This window comes from Macaca fascicularis, chromosome 20 (genome assembly GCF_037993035.2).
Source record: "Macaca fascicularis isolate 582-1 chromosome 20, T2T-MFA8v1.1".
NCBI lineage: Eukaryota > Metazoa > Chordata > Mammalia > Primates > Cercopithecidae > Macaca > Macaca fascicularis.
Window position 1 is genome coordinate 20,434,160 of NC_088394.1, and position 19,465 is coordinate 20,453,624.

Here is a 19,465-nt window from a genome sequence, read left to right on the forward strand (position 1 = left end):
GTTGCCCAGGCTGGAGTGCAGTGCCGCGATCTCGGCTCACTGCAAGCTCCGCCTCCCGGGTTCACGCCATTCTCCTGCCTCAGCCTCCTGAGTAGCTGGGACTACAGGCGCCCGCCACCGCGCCCGGCTAATTTTTTTTGTATTTTTAGTAGAGACGGGGTTTCGCTGTGGTCTCGATCTCCTGACCTTGTGATCCGCCCGCCTCGGCCTCCCAAAGTGCTGGGATTACAGGCTTGAGCCACCGCGCCCGGCCTCTTCTGACTTTTATAGTAATTGCTGTCTTGCATTTCTTCATGGTTTTTACCATCCAAGCATTTCAAGCATTTATTTGTAGACACCAGGGTTTAATTGTTTAATTCTGCCAGTTAACCATATGCTTTTTTTTTTTTTTCCTGAGATGGAGTCTCACTCCTATTGCACAGTCTAGAGTGTAGTGGCGCGATCTCGGCTCACTGCAACCTCCATCTCCCTGGTTCAAGCAATTCTCCTTCCTCAACCCCAAGTAGCTGGGATTACAGGCATGCACCACCACGCCCAGCTAATTTTTGTCTTTTTAGTAGAGATGGGGTTTTGCCATATTGGCCAGGCTGGTCTCAAACTCCTGACCTCAGGTGATTCACCCGCCTCAGCCTCCCAAAGTGCTAGGATTACAGATGTGAGCCTCTGCACCCAGCCTCATGTGTATTTTTTAAGGTCTCTCTTTAATTTATAGGTTTTTCCCTCCATTCCTTTCTTATGTGTCTTATCTGTTGAAGATCTGGGCTATTTGACTTAGAGTTCATAGTCAGGATTTTGTTGATTACACACTTATGATGCAGTTCATCATGTTCCTCTGTCCTCTGTATTTCCTACAAATTCGTAGCTGGATCCAGAGACTTGTTGGGTTTCAGATTTCATCCCTTTGGCCTGGCGCAGTGGCTCATGCCTGTAATCCCAGTACTTTGGGAGGCCGAGGTGGGTGGATCACCTGAGGTCCAGAGTTCGAGACTAGCCTGGCCAACAGGATGAAATCTCATCTCTACTAAAAATACACAAAATTGGTCGGGCATGGTGGCGGGTGCCTGTAATCCCAGCTACTTAGGGAACTGAGGTAGGAGAATCACTCAAACCCGGAGGCAAAGGTTGCAGTGAGCCGAGATCATGCCATTGCACTCCAGCCTGGGCGACAAGAGCGAGACTCTGTCTCAAAAAATAAATTAATTAATTAAATAAAAAAATAAAAAGTTTTTATTGTGATAAAATATATATAACATAAAATTGGCCATTTTAACCATTTGTAAGTGTACAGTTCAGAGGCATCAAGCACATTCACATTGTTGTGCAACCATCTCCACCATTCGTCTACAGAAGCTTCATATTCCCAAATGAAAATTCATTCATTCATTCATTCATTCATTCACTCCTCAATCTCCCCTCCCTCCAGACTTTGACAACCACTATTCTGCTTCTTGTCTCTATCAATTTGACTACTTTGAGTACCTCATATAAGTGGAATCACACAATATTTGTCTTTTTGTGAATGGTTTATTTCACTTAATGATATGGTTTATTTCACTTAAAGACAATAGTGTCTTTAAGTTTCATCCATGTTGTAACATGTCTTTATTTTTGTATTTTAAAAATCTCAGCCTCCCGAGTAGCTGGGACTATAGGCGCAAGCCACCAAGCCCAGCTAATTTTTTAATTTTTAGTAGAGATGGGGTTTTACTATGTTGGCCAGGGTGGTCTCAAACTCCTGGCCTCAAGCGATCTACCCGCTTCAGCCTCCCAAAGTGCTGAGATTACAGGCACGAGCCACTGCGCCCACTCGGTATGAAGGTTCTTAAACAATAATGTATATCAGAATAGAAGTACAGATCTACAGGACTAGGTGGATCAAGTTGCAGGTGAAGCAATATATCCATTGATTCATTTATTTGCTATTTTTTATTGTTATTAATTTTGCTTAGGGCACTTTGGGTTAGGCGTTCTGTCTCTGGCAACCTAAAGAATTATAACGAATACAATGGATGACTGTCGTGCACCCCTAGTTGAGGCTTCTAGATCAAGCCTCCCTCCCAGAACACACGCTGGCCACACTGAACTCTACTTTGCATATGAGACTCTGTTTCTCTAGGGCCTAGCCAAACACTCCTCACATCTTCTTGTCATCGTCCCCTCCTATTTCACACCATTTCCAACATGAAGCCTGTAGCCTAAACACGCTTCTGCTCCACGCTCCGGCCATGTGGTTTGGCAGGAGACTGTGGCACACCGACCCTCCTTTCATAAAGGTGGCCCAGCTCTGCTGGGGATGGAGGGAAAGAGGAATGAGCTCTTTCCTTCACATACCAGTAATGTCATTCCTTCCTCCCCCGGGGGGCCCCATGGCTGTCACGAGCAGCATGTCCACGATGTCCAGCCTGGTTGTGTCTTTCTTGTCAAACCAGTAACCGTGGTCAATCCACTGCCTCAGGAGCTCGATGGGGGGCTGGGCCCCATACACCTCTTTGGCTGGCATGTTGAGGTCATCTGGGGAAAGAAGCCACAGACACAGTCATTGCAAGTTCATGGCATCCTCTGCTCACAGCAGGTAAGAGATGGCAATTCCCCTGTAGGGGAATCTGTTCCCAGGTTTCCATTCCCCATTCCAGTGAGGGCTTAGTCAATGGATGCCCTGACCAGATTGGGAGGGGTTTTCCTGAGTTCTGGCCTCTCCTACCTCATTGAAATCTGTGTCCACTGTGACTATAAGGATGCACAGACTGACATTAACAAACTGGCTTGGCCGGGCGTGGTGGCTCATGCCTATAATCCCAGCACTGTGGAAGGCCGAGGCGGGCAGATCGCTGGAGCTCAGGAGTTTGAGACCAGCCTGGGCAACATGGCGAAACCCTGTCTCTCCAAAAAAAAAAAAAAAAATTAGCCAGGTGTGGTGGCTCATGCCTGTGGTCCCATACTCAGGAGGCTAAGGTGGGAGGATTGTTTGAGCCTTGGAGGCAGAGGTTGTAGTGAGCCAAGATTGTGCCACTGCATCCAGCCTGGGCAACAGAGTGAGATCCTGCCTCAAAAAGAAAAAAGAAAGAAAAACAAAAAGAAAACAGGCATTTAATTTTTTTCCCATTTCTCTTAAGCAAAATAGATTGTCTACTAAGTGCTAGACATTTTGTTAATTGCTCCCCATATGATGGCAACAGTCAAGCTCCCACAAGCTCACAGCCAATAGAGTATTTAATTTGACCAACAGGTAATAGTTGAACTTCAAGGGGAACAACAGACGATGAGACCCTAGGTTTTGAGCTGGGTTTGTTCGTTTGTTTATTTTGTTTTTGTTTTTGAGACAGAGTCTTGCTCTGTCACCCAGGCTGGAGTGCAGTGGTGCAATCTTGGCTCACTGCAAACTCCGTCTCCCGGGTTCAAGTGATTCTCCTGCCTCAGCCTCCCAAGTAGCTGGGATTACAGGCACACACCACTACGCCCAGCTAATTTTTGTATTTTTAGTAGAGATGGGGTTTCACCATGCTGGCCAGGCTGGTCTCAAAATCCTGACCTCAAGTGATCCACCTGCCTCGGCCTCCCAAAATGCTGGGATTACAGGCATGAGCCACCGTGCCCAGCCTGAGCGGGGGTTTTTGATGAGAAAACCAAAATGGCAAGAATATATTAAGACTTCCCCAAGGGCAGGGACTGCATTTTCCCCAATAGCATATTACTCAGTCCTGGCACATCAGAGGCACTCAATAAAATAGGGACTCTTTAAGTTTTTCTTCAACAAATACTGTTTGAATACCCAGTTTGTGTAGGGTAACATTTTAGGAGCCTTATATATATTATCTCACCTAATCCAATACTAACTTTATAAGGAAGATAGTATAACTCTACGTTAAAGGTGGGGAACTGAGGGTTAGGGACGTTAAGTCACAATATACCTAGGGTTAAAAAGTAAGCTTTGAAGTTGGGCATGGTGGTTCATGCCTGTAATCCAAACACTTTGGGAGGCCAAGCGGGGAGGATCACTTGAGGCCAGGAGTTCACCCAGCCTGGGTAACAAAGCGAGACCCCCATCTCTACAAAGAATAGAAAAATTAGCCAAGATTGATGGCATGTGCCTGTAGTCCTAGCTACGTGGGAGGCTGAGGTAGTAGGATCACTTGGGCCCAGGAGTTGGAGGCTGCAGTGAGCTGGGATTGTGCCTCTGCACTCCAGCCTGGATGACAGAGTGAGACCTTCCCTCTCTCAAAAAAGTAAGATTTGAAACTAGATCTGTTTGGCTGCAACGCTTACCCTGTTTTTGAATATACCATAAAAATAGGGAGGGAGAGCGAGATGGAGAAAAGGAGAAAAAGAAAAGGAATGTAAAATAAAATAGGACCCCTGCCTCTGAAGAGCTGTTAGCTGGCAAGGATATGAACTCAGGCAATATTTCCTCTGAACACATGAGTTTTAAAGGCAGATCATGAAATAATCCAGAAGTGTGGGGCATTACTATTGCTAAATGAGAACTCTATGTGTCAACAGTAAGATAGTGGAAAATATAATGTATTTGGCACTAAAAAGCCTGGGTTTGGGTCACAGCTCTAGAATGTTCTAGATATTTGATCCCAAACAGGAAATTTAACCTTCTGGAGCCTCAATGCACTGACTAGTAAAATGACAATGATGGTTAATAAGCCCACAGGGCTGTGGGGCTCAAGTGACCTAAATGAGGAAATGTTTTGTAAAACAGTTAAAGTCCTGGGAAAATTCACTGTGCTTATTTCGCAAATGTTTATTTAGCAAGTATTAGGTTTCTCCATTTAGTGATAGGACATTTATCTGACATAAAATGGAACAAGGGGTTTATCACAAGGTGTGTGTTGCTTTTGGAAATGCCAGCAGGCAAACAGCACAGTCCCCTTCTGAAATTACTACTCACTATGAGGAAGAAAGGAAGAAAGGAAGGAAAGGAAGAAAGGAAGGTAAGAAAGAAGGAAGGAAGGAAGGAAGGAGGGAAGGAGGGAAGAAGGAAAGGAGGGAGGGAAGGAGGAAGAAGAAAAGGAAGAGGAGGGAATGAATACTAAACTACATTAACCAGAACTATTTGATCTCCCAGGAAGAGTAAGGCATTTACAGTGGCACTACAAGCGGAAGCTGTAGTTTGTTGCAGCTTATGGTGGAAGAATCTGGTTGTGTCCAGACCCAGCTCAATGCCTTACCCACAAACACCACTGCTTTCTTCCCTATGGGAGGCCCGAAAAGGCCCTTCCGTCGTCGATCCAGCTTGGACATGATGATATCCTGGGTCTGATTGGCTGAGGTTCTGGCAGAGAAATTGAGGCAGTTGGGCAGGTACATATTCTTGGGAAGGTGGAGAAGGAAGTTGTTGGTGATGGCTGACTTGCCAGTGCCTGTGGGGCCCACAAACAGCGTTGGAATCTCATGGTCTAAGTAGGTTTTCAAGAAGAAGGACTGCCGGGCTGTCTCCATTGTGGGGATGATGAGTTCTGAGACCTGTACCACACAGACATGGGAGAGTCTTGGTCCTGGGCCCAGGAAGCTGGGGGTCTTGGCGTTTAAGAGACCTGGGTTTACATTCTAGCTCCATCCCTTACTATCTTTATGACCTTAGGCGAGTCTTTAACCTCTCCACAGGCCTCAGTTTCTTCATCTGTAAAATGGGGATAATAATGGCACCTAATTCACAGAGGTGGCTTGAGGATTAAACAAGATCATGCATGTAAAGTTAGGCATTACCGTCTGTGTATTGTAGATGAGAAGACTGAGGACGAGAGCCTTTCTGCAACTTGCCCAAGTAACAGAGCAAGTAAGTAAAAATGCAGGGAGTTGAATCCCAGCTTGTATGATTCCAAAGTCTACAGTCTTCACTACTGAATGGTCATATTATAAACAGTAGTGGTAAGGATTGGTCCATAGCTGCTGTGCTCCTAGAGCATTGCTCTGAACCAACTTGTCTCCCTTGTCCCAGGCGAGGTCGACTTCCCCTATGTCATTGTCACTGCCTGGCTCAGAGGGTGTAAGTGTGATCCTGAATCCCCATGATCTGTGCTTGTTTCTGATTTGTTTTTTACAACACTTACATTCTTGGTTAAAAGACCCACCCCTACTAATCCCATGCCTTTTCCAATATGGGGATTGTATTAATACATACTCTTCCTGGTATTCAGGTCCCAGTTGGACTCTTAAGGCCTGGTCTCAGGCTCCTGGAATCCCTATTTGGACAGGACACCTGACCTTGGTTTGGATTCTCTGAGCTTGAACCCTTTCATCAGCCATTTGGCTACATTTGGTCCCTCTGTGGGTGAAGGGGAAGAGGCAGGAAAATTATATCATACACTGAAGTCTCCTTCTATGTCTAGGCTGAAAGGGACTAGAACTTGGGGCCACTGTGTTGTACAACCACAACACAGTACCATTCACACTATGGATCATGTCAATGGCACCTCCTAAAGCAAAACTGGACCATGATGCAAATGGCATCACCTAGGTCTGTGCAACATGGCGGCCCCATATATACTGGTAGACAAAGGCTCAGCTTCTTTCTGTAAGTAATTTGATCAAAGGAAAAGAAACAGATGAGACAAGGGAATTAAAGTTGAGAAGAAGAGAAGTAACAGGTGCTTAACTATGGGTGTTTTGCCTGTATTACCCCCTACAGTCTTCCCAGTAACCTTCTAAGGCAGGTATGTAGTAACACAGATGAAATAATGGAAGCTCAAAGAAACTGGCTAACTTATCCAAAGCCATATAGCCAGCAAGTGATGCTGAATGCAGACCTAGATTCAAGATGCCCATTTTGCTACCAAGACTGGGAAGTTAAAGCAAGTTGGGTTTCATAGATGTTTATTTTCAGGAACTAGGACAATTGTTTGACAAGGGAAAAATCTCCAGAACTGAAGATATTTTCTTCACTGGACTCTTTTACTTGAATTAATTCAGCAAGATTGTAAATCCCTGGAGCTCAAGTGACTAAGCTCTTTTTGGAGAATTAAAGTTTAGGACCTCAGTGCTGGGGGTTGCTTTACAACACTCAGCCCCCAAGGTGTGTCCTGCAGTCAGCACCCATTCACCCTGCCTGACACATCCTTACACATACAGCTGTGGTCCTGCTTGGTGTCTGATTTGGCTGTCAATATCTGTACTTTGTCCACCACCTACCACTCCAGGCAGGGCCTGAACAATCTCCAGTCACTTCAGAAAGATAAACTATGCGCACTAGATTCTACTAACAGGGACATAAAAACTCTCTGAAAAGATATTCCACAAGGATTGAAAAGAGCAGGTGTTGTAGGTGAATCATTTTCCAATCAGAAAACTTATTAATCAGAACCTACTTTTCAGAGAATTCTGATCAAGAAAATCTTTCTCTGAGGATTCGAAGAATCCTTTTTTGCTGAGATCACTGAGAAGCACACTGATGACTCTCTGGTATTATTATTACTGTTATTATTATTATTAGAGACAGAGTTTCGCTCTTGTCCCCCAGGCTGAAGTGCAATGGCGCAATCTCGGCTCACTGAAACCTCTGCCTCTGGAGTTCAAGCAATTCTCCTGCCTCAGCCTCCCAAGTAGCTGGGATTATAGGCGTGTGTCACCACGCCCAGCTAATTTTGTATTTTTAGTAGAGATGGGGTTTCACCATGTTGGCCAGGCTGGTCTTGCACTCCCGACTTCAGGTGATCCCCCTGCCCCAGCCTCCCAAAGTGCTGGGATTACAGGTGTGAGCCACCACACCTGGCCAGTACCTGGTATTATTGATAATGACAATAATCAGAATAGCAACAAACACTGATGTAACCCCTAGTGTGTGCCATGTGTTCATGTATAACACCTCCAACCTCTGTAACCATAAATGTTCCCCACACTGCCATTTTTTGGGTGAGTAAATTGAAGCCGAGAAAGGATGCTGTGTCTCTCTGATTCTAAAGCCCATATTTTTGAAGGTCCAGTGCAGCTCATGTTTAAATATTTTTCTAAAGAAAGCTCTTAAAACTCCTTGCAAAGACTTAATTCTTCCACCTGAGAGAATATTTGGATAATGCTGGAAACCAAAGTTCCATGGCCAATGCTTCTCTTTATACCTTTGCACCAGCTGGAATTTTTTCCTCCTCTTTGGTGATATACTGTGTCCACATTTCCCAATGTCCACCAGCTTGTTTGATGAAATAAAAATCATAGATGCTTCCTGGACCCAAAGAAACAAAACAGATCATTAGCACATGAAGGCTTTACTTGTCTCCCATATTTGAGGATTTTAAGTCCCTCAGTTATCAGCATCTGAAAATGTGTAACTACCAGTACTGGCATAGTTGTGGTGAAACTTATACATTGCTGGAAAGTGTATAAACTGAAACAACACTTTTTAAAGAGTAGTGACTTTATTATTTGTATAAAAATGATAGGTGCTAATTATGCAAATTATTAAATTAGTTTTCATAATGTAAACAGCAAGTATTAAAAGAGAACAAGGCCAGGCACAGTGGCTCACGCCTGTAATCCCAGCACTTTGGGAGGCTGAGGTGGGTGAATCACCTGAAGTCAGGAGTTCAAGACCAGCCTGGCCAACATGGTGAAACCCCATCTCTACTAAAAATACAAAAAACTTTGCTGGGCATGGTGGCATGTGCCTGTAGTCCCAGCTACTTGGGAGGCTGAGGCAGGAGGATCATTCAAACCCAGGAGGCAGAGTTTGCAGTGAGCCGAGATTGTGTCACTGCACTCCAGCCTGGGCTATAGAGCAAGACTCTGTCTCAAAAATAAATAAATAAATAAATAAATAAATAAATAAATATATATATATATATATAAAATTTAAAAACAGAACAGAAAAAGAAGACAATAAATTAGTCAAAATCCCATATCCAGAGATAATTTTTGATGGCAATCCTTCTAGCCCTCTTTCTAGACACACAAACAAACTGAAGATGGAAGGATAGATGAAAGAAAGGATTTTATAAGAAGGGGACTCATTGGACATATACTATTTAAAAATAACTATGTTAAAGTTAATTTTACTTAAATCTAGCAAAAGAAAAGGAGATTGAAGTGTAACTGAAGGACCTGCTGACTTTCAGATACACTTTTTTTCACTACAAGAGACACTGGGTCCTAAAATGTATTTCACAATTTTAAGTCATAAAGGGATTAAAGTCATTATGCTTTAAAAATCATTTAATGTCATTTTGTTATTGTATTTTAACTTTTTATTGTGAAAAAAATTAAAAAAAAAAAGAAAGGAGAATAGTATAATAAACCATCATGTATGTATTATCCAGCCTCAACATGATCATTTTGCCGTTCTTGTCTCATCCATTTCACTACCTCCAACCAGCACCATACTCATTTTCCTTTATTCTCTCTTCCTTCCTTCTTTCTTTCTTTTTTCTCTTTTTTTTTTTTTTTTTTTTTTGAGATGGAGTCTCACTCTGTTGCCAGGCTAGAGTGCAGTGACGTGATCTCGGCTCACTGCAACCTCCGCCTCCCGAGTTCAAGCAATTCTCCTGCCTCAAGTTCCCCAGTAGCTGGGATTACAGGTACTCGCCATCACGCCCTGCTAATTTTTGCATTATTAGTAGACACAGGGTTTTGACACATTGGCCAAGCTGGTCTCAAACTCCTGACCTCAGGTGATCCACCTGACTTGGCCTCCCAAAGTGCTAGGATTACAGGTGTGAGCCACCGTACCCAGTCCTCCCCATCTCTTTCTTTCCTTCTCTCTCTCTCTCCCTCCATCCTTCCTTTCTCCTCTTCCCTCATCTCTCTCCCTTCCCCTTCCCTTCTTCCTTCTTCGGAGTGTTTTAAGGCAAATCCTGATATCACACCATTTCAATTGTGAATACACACGATTCAAGTTTAGACCAATTTCATTGATTCCTTTGTGAACTGTGAGGTGATTAACTCTTTCTTCCACCTCCCCTTCTCTGGTTCCTTTTGTTGTCATTGACACTATAACTTTCACTTTGTCAGGGTTCATATTCATTTATATTTTATTCTGCAACCATAATTTCCCCATTCCTTAGTCTTATGTTTGTATTTCAATAAATTCACTGCTCAAACTTTTAAGTAGATGCAATGGTCAGGACTTTTAACACAGACTACTTAAGAATTCTTTGTTTTAATTCATCTCTTAGCTAACTAATTTTCTTCCTCTTTCTTTCTCTCTTGCCTTTCTTTTTCTTTCTTCCTTCTTTCTCTTCTTTCTTTCCTTTTTTCTTTCTTTTCTTTGTTTCTTCTTTCTTTCTCTTTCTCTCTCTCTCCCTCCCTCTCTCCCTTTCTTTCTTTTTCTGTATTTTCCTTCCTTCCTTCCTTCCTTCCCCTCCCTCCCTCCCTTCCTTCCTTCCCCTCCCTCCCTCCCTCCCTTCCTTCCTTCCCCTCCCTCCCTCCCTTCCTTCCTTCCTTCCTTCCTTCCTTCTTTCCTCTCTTTTTCTTTCATTCTTTCTCTCTTTTTCTCTTTCTTTTTTGAGACAGGGTCTCACTCGTTGCCCAGGTCAAAGTGTGCAGTGGTGCAATCACAGTTCACTACAGCCTCAACCTCCTGGGCTCAAGCAATCTTCTCACAGCCTCCTGAGTAGGTGGGACCACAGGCACACGCCACCACACCCAGCAAATTATTTTATTTTTTGTAGAGATACGGTCTTGCTATGTTGCCCAGGCTGGTCTCAAACTCCTGAGCTCAAGCAATCTGCCTGCCTTGGCCCCCTAAAGTGCTAGTATTACAGGCATAAGCCACCATGCCCAGCCTAATTTTTTTTTTTCTTTTTTCCAAGAAGGGGCTTATAGGTGCTCAACTCTCTCAGCTTGTATGTGTTTGAGAATGACCGCCTGCTGCTTTTGTATTTTTAACAGTGACTTAGCTGAGAGTAATATGTCATATTTTCTTGCCTTCAAAGGCGTGCAGATATTGCTCTATTCTGTTTGTGTGTGTGTGTGTGTGTGTGTGTGTGTGTGTGTGTGTGTGTGTTTTAAATTGCTGTGCAGAAACTGAGGCCCATCAGATATTTACCCTGGAAGTCCAATAACTTAATTATGTTATATTTTCTGGTCAATTATTATGTATCAGTTTTTCTTGGAGCATAGCATACTCTTACAATTGGTAGAAACAATTGTTCATTTTAGGAGAAGTTTCTGCATCTGTATCTTTGTATATATTATTTATACTATTGATTGGAGTTCTTGAGGAACTAGCATTATTTGGTCTCCATATCAATTGTATTGTCTCTAATTGCGTCAATGTTTTTCTCTTTTCTTCTGTTGTAAGTGTAATTATCTCAAACCTTATTTCTAAGCCATATATTTGATGTCTAGTCTTGTATACTTTAGTTCTTGCTTGTTCTAATTCACTTATTAGATCATTAATGGCATTATTTTATTCCCAATCTGTTTCTCTGACTCTTCAGTTCCTCTATTTCTCTAATTTAGTAGTTGTATCACTTCATCTACAAACTTTCTACAGCTTTATTGAAATGTAATTTACATATCATATAATCCAACTAGTTCAAGTGTACAGTTCAATTATACTTTTAGCGTACCAAAACCACACGTATATGTAAATATATTAATATTCACAGAGTTGTGAAACCATTACCACAATCAATTTTAGAACTTTTCATTACATTGGATAGAAACCCCACACCTCTTAGCTGTCACCTGCCAAATCCCTCCCCCACCCACTTCGTACCCTGGCAACCACTAATGTACTTTCTGTCTCTATAAATTTACCTATTCTGCCTATATAAAGGGAATCATATAATATGTGTTCTTTTGCAACTGGCTTCTTTCACTTAAAAAAGTGTGTGAGTGTGTGCGTGCATGTATTTGAGACCGGGCCTAGCTGTCACCCAGGCTGGAGGGTCTGTGGCACCATCTTGCTCACTGCAACCTCAACTTCCTAGATTCAAGTGATCTTCCCGCCCCAGCCTCTCAAGTAGCTGGGACGACAGGCATGCACCACCACGTCTGGCTAATTTTTGTATTTTTTTGTAGAGACGGGTTTTTGCTGTGTTGCCCAGGCTGGTCTTGAACTTAGCTCAAGTGATCTGCCCACAACTATATTGTTTAACTTCTGAGTTAAATTAAATTGGATTGTGTTTAACTTTGGAGGAATGGTCACAGGCTCTTTTTCAAAGCTACTGCACCATTTTACATTCCTATTATGGTAGATGAGAGTTCTGATTTTCCTGCATCCTCACCAATACTTGTTGTTTTTCATCTTTTTAATTATACCCATCCTAGTTGTTGCAAAGTAGTATCTCATTGTGGTTTTAATTTGCATTTCCCTGATGGCTAATAACATTGAGCATCTTGTCATGGGCTTATTGGCCCTTTGTATATCTTTTTTTTTTTTTTTTTGAGACAGGGTCTCACTCTGTCACTCAGGCTGGAGTGCAGTGGTACAATCTTGGCCACTGCAACCCCTGCCTTCAGGGCTCAGGTGATCCTCCTGTCTCTGTCTCCCAAGTAGCTGGGACTACAGGCAGGCACACACCATCATGCTTAGCTAATTTTTGTATTTTTTGTAGAGATGGGGTTTAGTCATGTTGCCCAGGCTGGTCTCAAACTCCAGGGCTCAAGTGATTTCCCCATCTCAACTTCCCAAAAGCATCAGCCCCAACGTGCCTGGCCTGTATGTCTTCTGTAAATAACTGTCTATTCAGATATTTTGCTCATTTTTAATTGGGTTATTTGTCTTTTTATTATTGAATTATGATAACTCTTTATATATTCTAAATTTGAGTCCTTTATAAGATATATAATTTGTAAGAAATTTCACCCATTCTGTGGGATTTTTCATTTGATGTTGTCCTTTGAAGCACGAAAGTTTTTAATTTTAATGATGTTCAGTTTATCTATTTTTTCTTTTGTCACTTGTGCTTTTGTTGTCTTAAGACATCATTGCCTACTCCAAAATCATAAAAATGTGCATCTATGTTTTCTTCTAAGAGTTTTATAGTTTTAGCTTTTACATTTAAGTCTTTGATCTATTTTGAGTTAATTTTTCACTATAGTGTGAGGCAGAACTACAAATTCAGTCTTTTACATGTATAATTCGGTTGTTCCAGTACAATTTGTTGAAAAGATCATTCTTTTCCTATTTAATCATCTTGGCACCATTGTCAAAAATCAAGTCACCATAAATGCAAGAGTTTTCCTTCTGGACTCTCAATTATATTCAATTAATCTATATTTCTGTTCTTTTGCCAGTATAACATACTATTCATTTATGAACTTTAAAAAGTTAAACTTCTATTATTACAAAATTGTTTCAACAGAAATATTTTCTGGCTCTTGGTTCGTGTTTTCTGTTAAACATTCTCTCTCTCTCTCTCTGATATGTGCATGATTGCCTTACCATTCTGCTCTGATATAATTGGGTAAATTCTTCTTGACATTTTTCCCAACATTATCTGGGGACAGTTTATCTTATCTACAGTGTTGGCCACTATTCAAGGAATGGTGTGTGGCTTTCTTTCCTATAGCCTTAATCTATAGGGTTGGGTAAAGGGAAAGGCTCAGTTACCCTTGCTGGAAAGTCTGAGCACTGTACCCTCTCTCTGAAATCTGTCTACATTTCCTGAACCATGGATCCATCTCACTCCTATCCTAGCTAGTGATTTGCCCCACTCCTGTAGGATTCAGCTCATGTCCCCACGCAGCACAGGGTCCTGGAAGATGCAAAACCTGGTGGTTTTTCCCATCCCTACTAAGGTCCTCCAGCATCACACAGGGGCTTCCATGATAGAGAGTTTCTCTTAGACCTTTTGTGCAGCTGCCCAGCCATCATCATAGTCCTCTTTCCTCTCCATTGGTGATTTCCAACAAGAACTCTTAGAATGTTGTCAACTGACCTGCTTTCCTCTCCCTGTCACTCTTAGCAAGATAGCGGGGTGGCAGGTTCTGGGTTGGGAGATACGCCAGACCAGAATCTTGTTTTCTCTCCTTATTCACTACTTCACAATGTTTGTAAAATTAAGTTGTAATTCATTCTTTGGTTATTGCTGAGGACTTTTTAGGATTAAAAAATGTTTGTTGTTGCTGATTTCATTAGGTATTTTAAAAGTGAGCTTCTGTTGTTCTACGTCACTCTGCAGCCTTACCTAGAAGTCAATCTGGTGCAACACTTTTAGAAAGCAATCTGGCACAATGCTTACAGAGCTACAAGAATGTTCTCTAAGTCAGAAATCCCATTTCTGGGAATTTATCATAAGGAAATAATTCACAATGAAAATAATCTGTATACATGAGTATGCAACACCATCTGTGATAGCAAAGAAATAACTTACATATCCTACATTAGGAGACAAGTAAAATTAGCTCTTATAAGATGGATGGAATATTCTTCGGTCATTAAAATGATAGTTGCAAAAGCTAAGTATTAGCATAGAAAATGCTTTTAAGAAACAATGCTAGATAAAAATAGACTATAGAGTGAAATATATACCATTATGGTAACTCTGTAAAGAGATGAAATCAGGTAGACAAGCAAGGAAACAGATTTTTTGAAAACTGAAATGACCGCGATAAGGTGGTATGAACAAAGAGATACTTATTGATAATTTTTATTTAATAGAATAGAATTGCTTTTACAATAAAAAGGAGACACTAAAAGACTGAATAAGTAAAATATTTTTCCCTCTTCCTTTGCTGATGTTGAGCTAGAGCTAATTTGTGGCTTGATTTGGGAACATTTGGGCTAATGAGAAAAGATTTGGCCGGGCATGGTGGCTTATGCCTATAATTCCAGCACTTTGGGAGGCCGAGGTGGATGAATCACTTGAGTCTGGGAGTTGGAGAACAGACTGAGTAACATGGCAAAATCCTGTCTTTACAAAAAATACAAAAATTAGCCAGGCATCGTGGCATGTGCCTATAGTCCCGGCTACTTGGGAGGCTGAGGTGGGATCACCCGGGCCTGGGGCACCAAGACTGCAGTGAGCCATGATGAGCCATGACCACGCCACTGCACTCCAGCCTGGACAACAGAATGAGGCTCTGTCTCAAAAGAAAAGAAAAGAAAGAAAAGAAAAGAAAAGACAGGAGAGGTGAGGAGAGAAGAGGAGAGAAGAGAAGAGAAGAGAAGAGAAGAGAAGAGAAGAGAAGAGAGGAGAAGAGAAGAGAGAGAAGAGACGGAGAAGAGAAGAGACAGAAAAGGAGAAGAGAAGAAGAGAAGAGAGAGAAGAGACGGGGAAGAGAAGAGAGAGAAAAGAAGAGAAGAGGAAGAGAAGAGAGAGAAGAGAAGAGAAAGAAGGGAAGAGAAGAAGAGAAGTGAAGAGAAGAGAAAGAAGAGAAGAGAAGAAGAGAAGTGAAGAGAAAAGATTTCACTAGTAAAAGTAGATTTACCAGCTGTGTGACCTTGGCTAGGTTTACCATTTGCACATCTGTAAAATGGGCCTGATTTTATGTCAAGCTCGGAAAAGCACTAGGGAGAGTGAGTGAGATACGCGTGTCAAACATCTAGCATAGCTCTGGGCACACAGAAGGCACTTGGTAATATTTAGCTCTAGCTCGCCTTGGTTTTCATCAGAGTAATGGCTCCTGTTCTCTTTGTGTTGTGATTATAACTTAAACTCTGATTTGGGTGCAAGAGTAGAAAGAGGAGAATAGCAGAAATTCAGGAATGGATTGGTAATGAATTGGTAAATGACTTCTATCCCCTCTACCCCAGCTCTGCTTTCCTCTCCTGCACTTGGAAAAATAAGGCAAACTTTTCAACTGGGCAGTGAGTGACTTTTCAAAGGTCACACAATGAACGAGTGAATAAAGAGAAATTCAGCACTTTCTGGACAAACGGTTCCCTGGGTTGACAAACAAAGATCCATGTCAGACAATATGAGCCCAACACTGACAGAACCCCACAAGGGTCTGCTTGCTTTCCTTAGTGTATGCTTCCCAGTATAGTTCCTCCAGCACTTATTTGAGAGATCCATTTACGCCATGCCTTGTATATCATGAAAATCCTAGAAAACAATATTCCCTTGAAGTCAGAGAAGGCCTTCCTGGAGCACTCAGCATTCGAATTTTAATCGTGGGCCCTCATGCATAGGCTAGAAAGGCATTTTAATCTTTTGCATATGGTTATAAGAAAGGACAGGGTCTTGCTATGTTGCCCAGGCTAGTCTCAAACTCCCAGGCTCAAGCAATCCTTCCAACTCAGCCTCCTGTGTAGTTGGGATTACAGGCATGAACCACCCTCCTTGGCAAAAACCTGTTTTTTTGTTTTGTTTTGTTTTGTTTTAAATAAGCTGCTGCAAAAGAAGATATACACAAAGGAAGTCAGTTTGCAGGACATGATGAAAATTATGGTTTGTTTTATGCTGCATCTGCTGGGTAGGGCATAGAGGTAGGAGATGAGGCCATGGTTGTGGACAAGAGATATTATAAGGGAAAATTATCTAGAAACTGAGTGGGAGCTGTGCACATCACATCATTGGCTCTCCAGCTGCAGAAGGAAAGGAGAGAGGTCATCACAAAATGATCTGAAAGTGAGGTCAAGGGCAATTCATCTACCGTCTCTGCAGACACAGCATAAACAGATTGATCTTGAAGGATAAGGAAGGCAGAAAACAACATGTGGAGCCTGTGAAAAAAAATTGTAAAATGTAAAAAAAAAAAAAAAAAAAAAATGCAAAGGAACGTCATATGGAGATTAACCTGAAGAATTTATTTCTGAACTCTTTTTTGTTTTGTTTTTTTTTTTTTGGGACAGGATCTCACCGTATCAGCCAGGCTGGAGTGCAGTGGTCATGCATGGCTGTAGGTGCATCACAGCTCACTGCAGCCTCAAACTCCTGGGCTCAAGTGATCCTCCTGCCTCAGCCTCCCAAGTAGCTGAGAATAAGGTATGTGTGCCATCATACCTGGCTAATTTGTTTTGTATTTTTTGTAGAGACAGGGTTTTACAATGTTGCCCAGGATGGTCTCAAACTCCTGGGCTCAAGCAATCCACCTGCCTCAGCTTCCCAAAGTACTGGGATTACAGGGGTGAGCCACTGTGCCAGGCTGAAACTTGTTTTTTGCAGCACTTGAAGCCAAATTTCAAGAAAACGCTTTGGTATCTTCCATAAGGTGCAGAAAGACCTAACTTTAAGTGAAGCAGGAACCAAAAGCAACAAAGGAGAAACAAGCTAAGATGAAAAGGCAAGATGAGATAAAAAGTGAGATGGACGCCCTAAGAGATGATGATGATAACAGCAACAAAATTGCTCATGTTTATTTAACATTTCCTATATATCGTGCTTTATTCAAAGTATTTTTACATGTATTAACTCATTTAATCCTTACTATTATTATTGCCCCCATTTTATAATTGAGGGAACTAAGGAGGATAAATAAGTTGCTCAAAGTCACCCCAGCAGTAAGTGTTGGAGTCAGGGTCTGAACTCTGACAGTTTCACTCCATGGCCTGTACTTTCCCACCCTTGCAATAACAAAGCCTGGCACAGGAACAAAAGATACAAAGGCAGAATTAAAATCATTCAAGGCTGTACAAAGAATAATTGAAGTTGTGGGTGGCTGATATCAAAATGAAAAGTGCACCTCAAAAGACCAAAACCCCAAGACAAGAAAAAAGGAGATGATGGTTATGGGAGCCAGAGAATAAAATTTTTCCTTGCTGACAGAAAGGATGCATCACATTCCAGGCAAAATAAACAAAAGGGGACACAGTCTGTTAAAAACAAAACAGAAACAAAACCTACCAAAACATTAAATAAAGAACATATGAAAAACAAACTACCACTTTATATATAATTCAACCTCACTTCTAATTTAAAAAAGAAGAAATTTAAATTAGATACTATTTTCACTTTTCAAATGTAAACAGAATGCCAAATACATAAGGCAAAACTGATAGAACTTCAAGGAGAAATAGACAAATCCAATATCATAGCTGGATACTTCAACAACCCCTGTCAATCAGTAATTGGCAGATAACAGTTAGAAAATAAGTAGGAATATAGTGAAACCGAAGAGCACCCTCACCAATTAACAGGGTCAAATTGACATTTATTACTGTATCCAACAACACAAGACTACATATTTTCTTAAGCTCACATGAAACATTCACCAAGATAGAACACATCCTGGGCAATAAAACACTTTTTAATTTTTTTTTTTTTTTTTTTTTTTTTTGAGACGGAGTCTCGCTGTGTCTCCCAGGCTGGAGTGCAGTGGCGCGATCTCGGCTCACTGCAAGCTCCGCCCCCTGGGTTCACGCCATTCTCCCGACTCAGCCTCCCAAGTAGCTGGGACTACAGGCGCCCGCTACCACGCCCGGCTAATTTTTTTGTATTTTTAGTAGAGACGGGGTTTCACCGTGTTAGCCAGGATAGTCTCGATCTCCTGACCTCGTGATCCACCCGCCTCGGCCTCCCAAAGTGCTGGGATTACAGGCTTGAGCCACCGCGCCCGGCCCACTTTTTAATTTTTTTAAGGCAGGGTTTCACTCTCTTACTCTGTCACCCAGGCTGGAGTGCAGTGGGATGATTATAGCTCACTGCAGCCTCCAACTCCTAGGCTGACGCAATCATCCCGCCTCAGCCTCCTGAGTAGCTGGGACGACAGGTGTTCGCTACCACACCCAGCTAATTTTCGTTGTTTGTTCTTGTAAAGACAGGACTTTGACATGTTGCCCAGGCTGGTCTCAAACTCCTGTGCTAAAGTGATCCTCCATCTTGGCCTCCTAAAGTGCTGGGATTACAGGTATGAGCCACCGTGTAAAAAGAAAGACCTAAAATCAATAATCTAAGCATTCATTTTAGGAAACTAGAGAGAGTAAATTAAATAAAAGGAAGCAGAACAGAAGAAATAAAAATAATTGCAGAAATCATGAAACTGACAATAGGAAATTAATAGATAAAATTAACAAAAGCTGCATCTTTGAAGGATTAATAAAATTGACAGGCTGGGCACAGTGGGTCACGCCTGTAATCCTAGAACTTTAGGAAGCTGAGATGGGTAGATCACTTGAGTCCAGCAGTTTGAGACCAGCCTGGGCAGATCCCATCTGTTAAAAAAAAAAAAATTAACAAACCTTTAGACAGGTTAACCAAGAAAAAAAGAGAAGACAGCACTAATATCAAGAATGAGGCTGGGCACGGTGGCTCACGCCTGTAATCCCAGCACTTTGGAAGGCCAAGGTGGGTGGATCACCTGAGGTCGGGAGTTTGAGACTAGCCTGACCAACATGGAGAAACCCCATCTCTACTAAAAATACAAAATTAGCCAGGCGTGGTAGCACATGACTTTAATACCAGCTACTTGGGAGGCTGAGGCAGGAGAATCACTTGAACCTGGGAGGATGAGGTTACAGTGAGCCAAGATCGTGCCATTGCATTCCAGCCTGGGCAACAAGAACAAAACTCCATCTCAAAAAAAAAAAAAAAAAAAAGAAAGAGAAAGAAAGGCCATCAGTACTGATTCTATGGACATTAAGAAGATAATAAAGGAATATTATGAACAACTTTACAGCAACAAATTTGATAAATAAAATAAA

General features: G+C 41.9%; 1 protein-coding gene across 1 annotated transcript in view; it reads right to left on the reverse strand.

Annotated features, from left to right (window-relative positions):
* Positions 1 to 19,465, reverse strand: part of DNAH3 (dynein axonemal heavy chain 3) — a 205,269-nt gene that overhangs the window by 56,223 nt on the left and 129,581 nt on the right. Inside the window, exons 41-43 of the mRNA XM_045383002.2 lie at positions 8,058 to 8,161; positions 5,175 to 5,469; positions 2,332 to 2,511 (exon numbers count right to left, since the gene is read on the reverse strand). Of these exons, the coding sequence (XP_045238937.2) occupies positions 2,332 to 2,511; positions 5,175 to 5,469; positions 8,058 to 8,161 (579 nt within the window). The remainder of the gene's footprint in view (positions 1 to 2,331; positions 2,512 to 5,174; positions 5,470 to 8,057; positions 8,162 to 19,465) is intronic.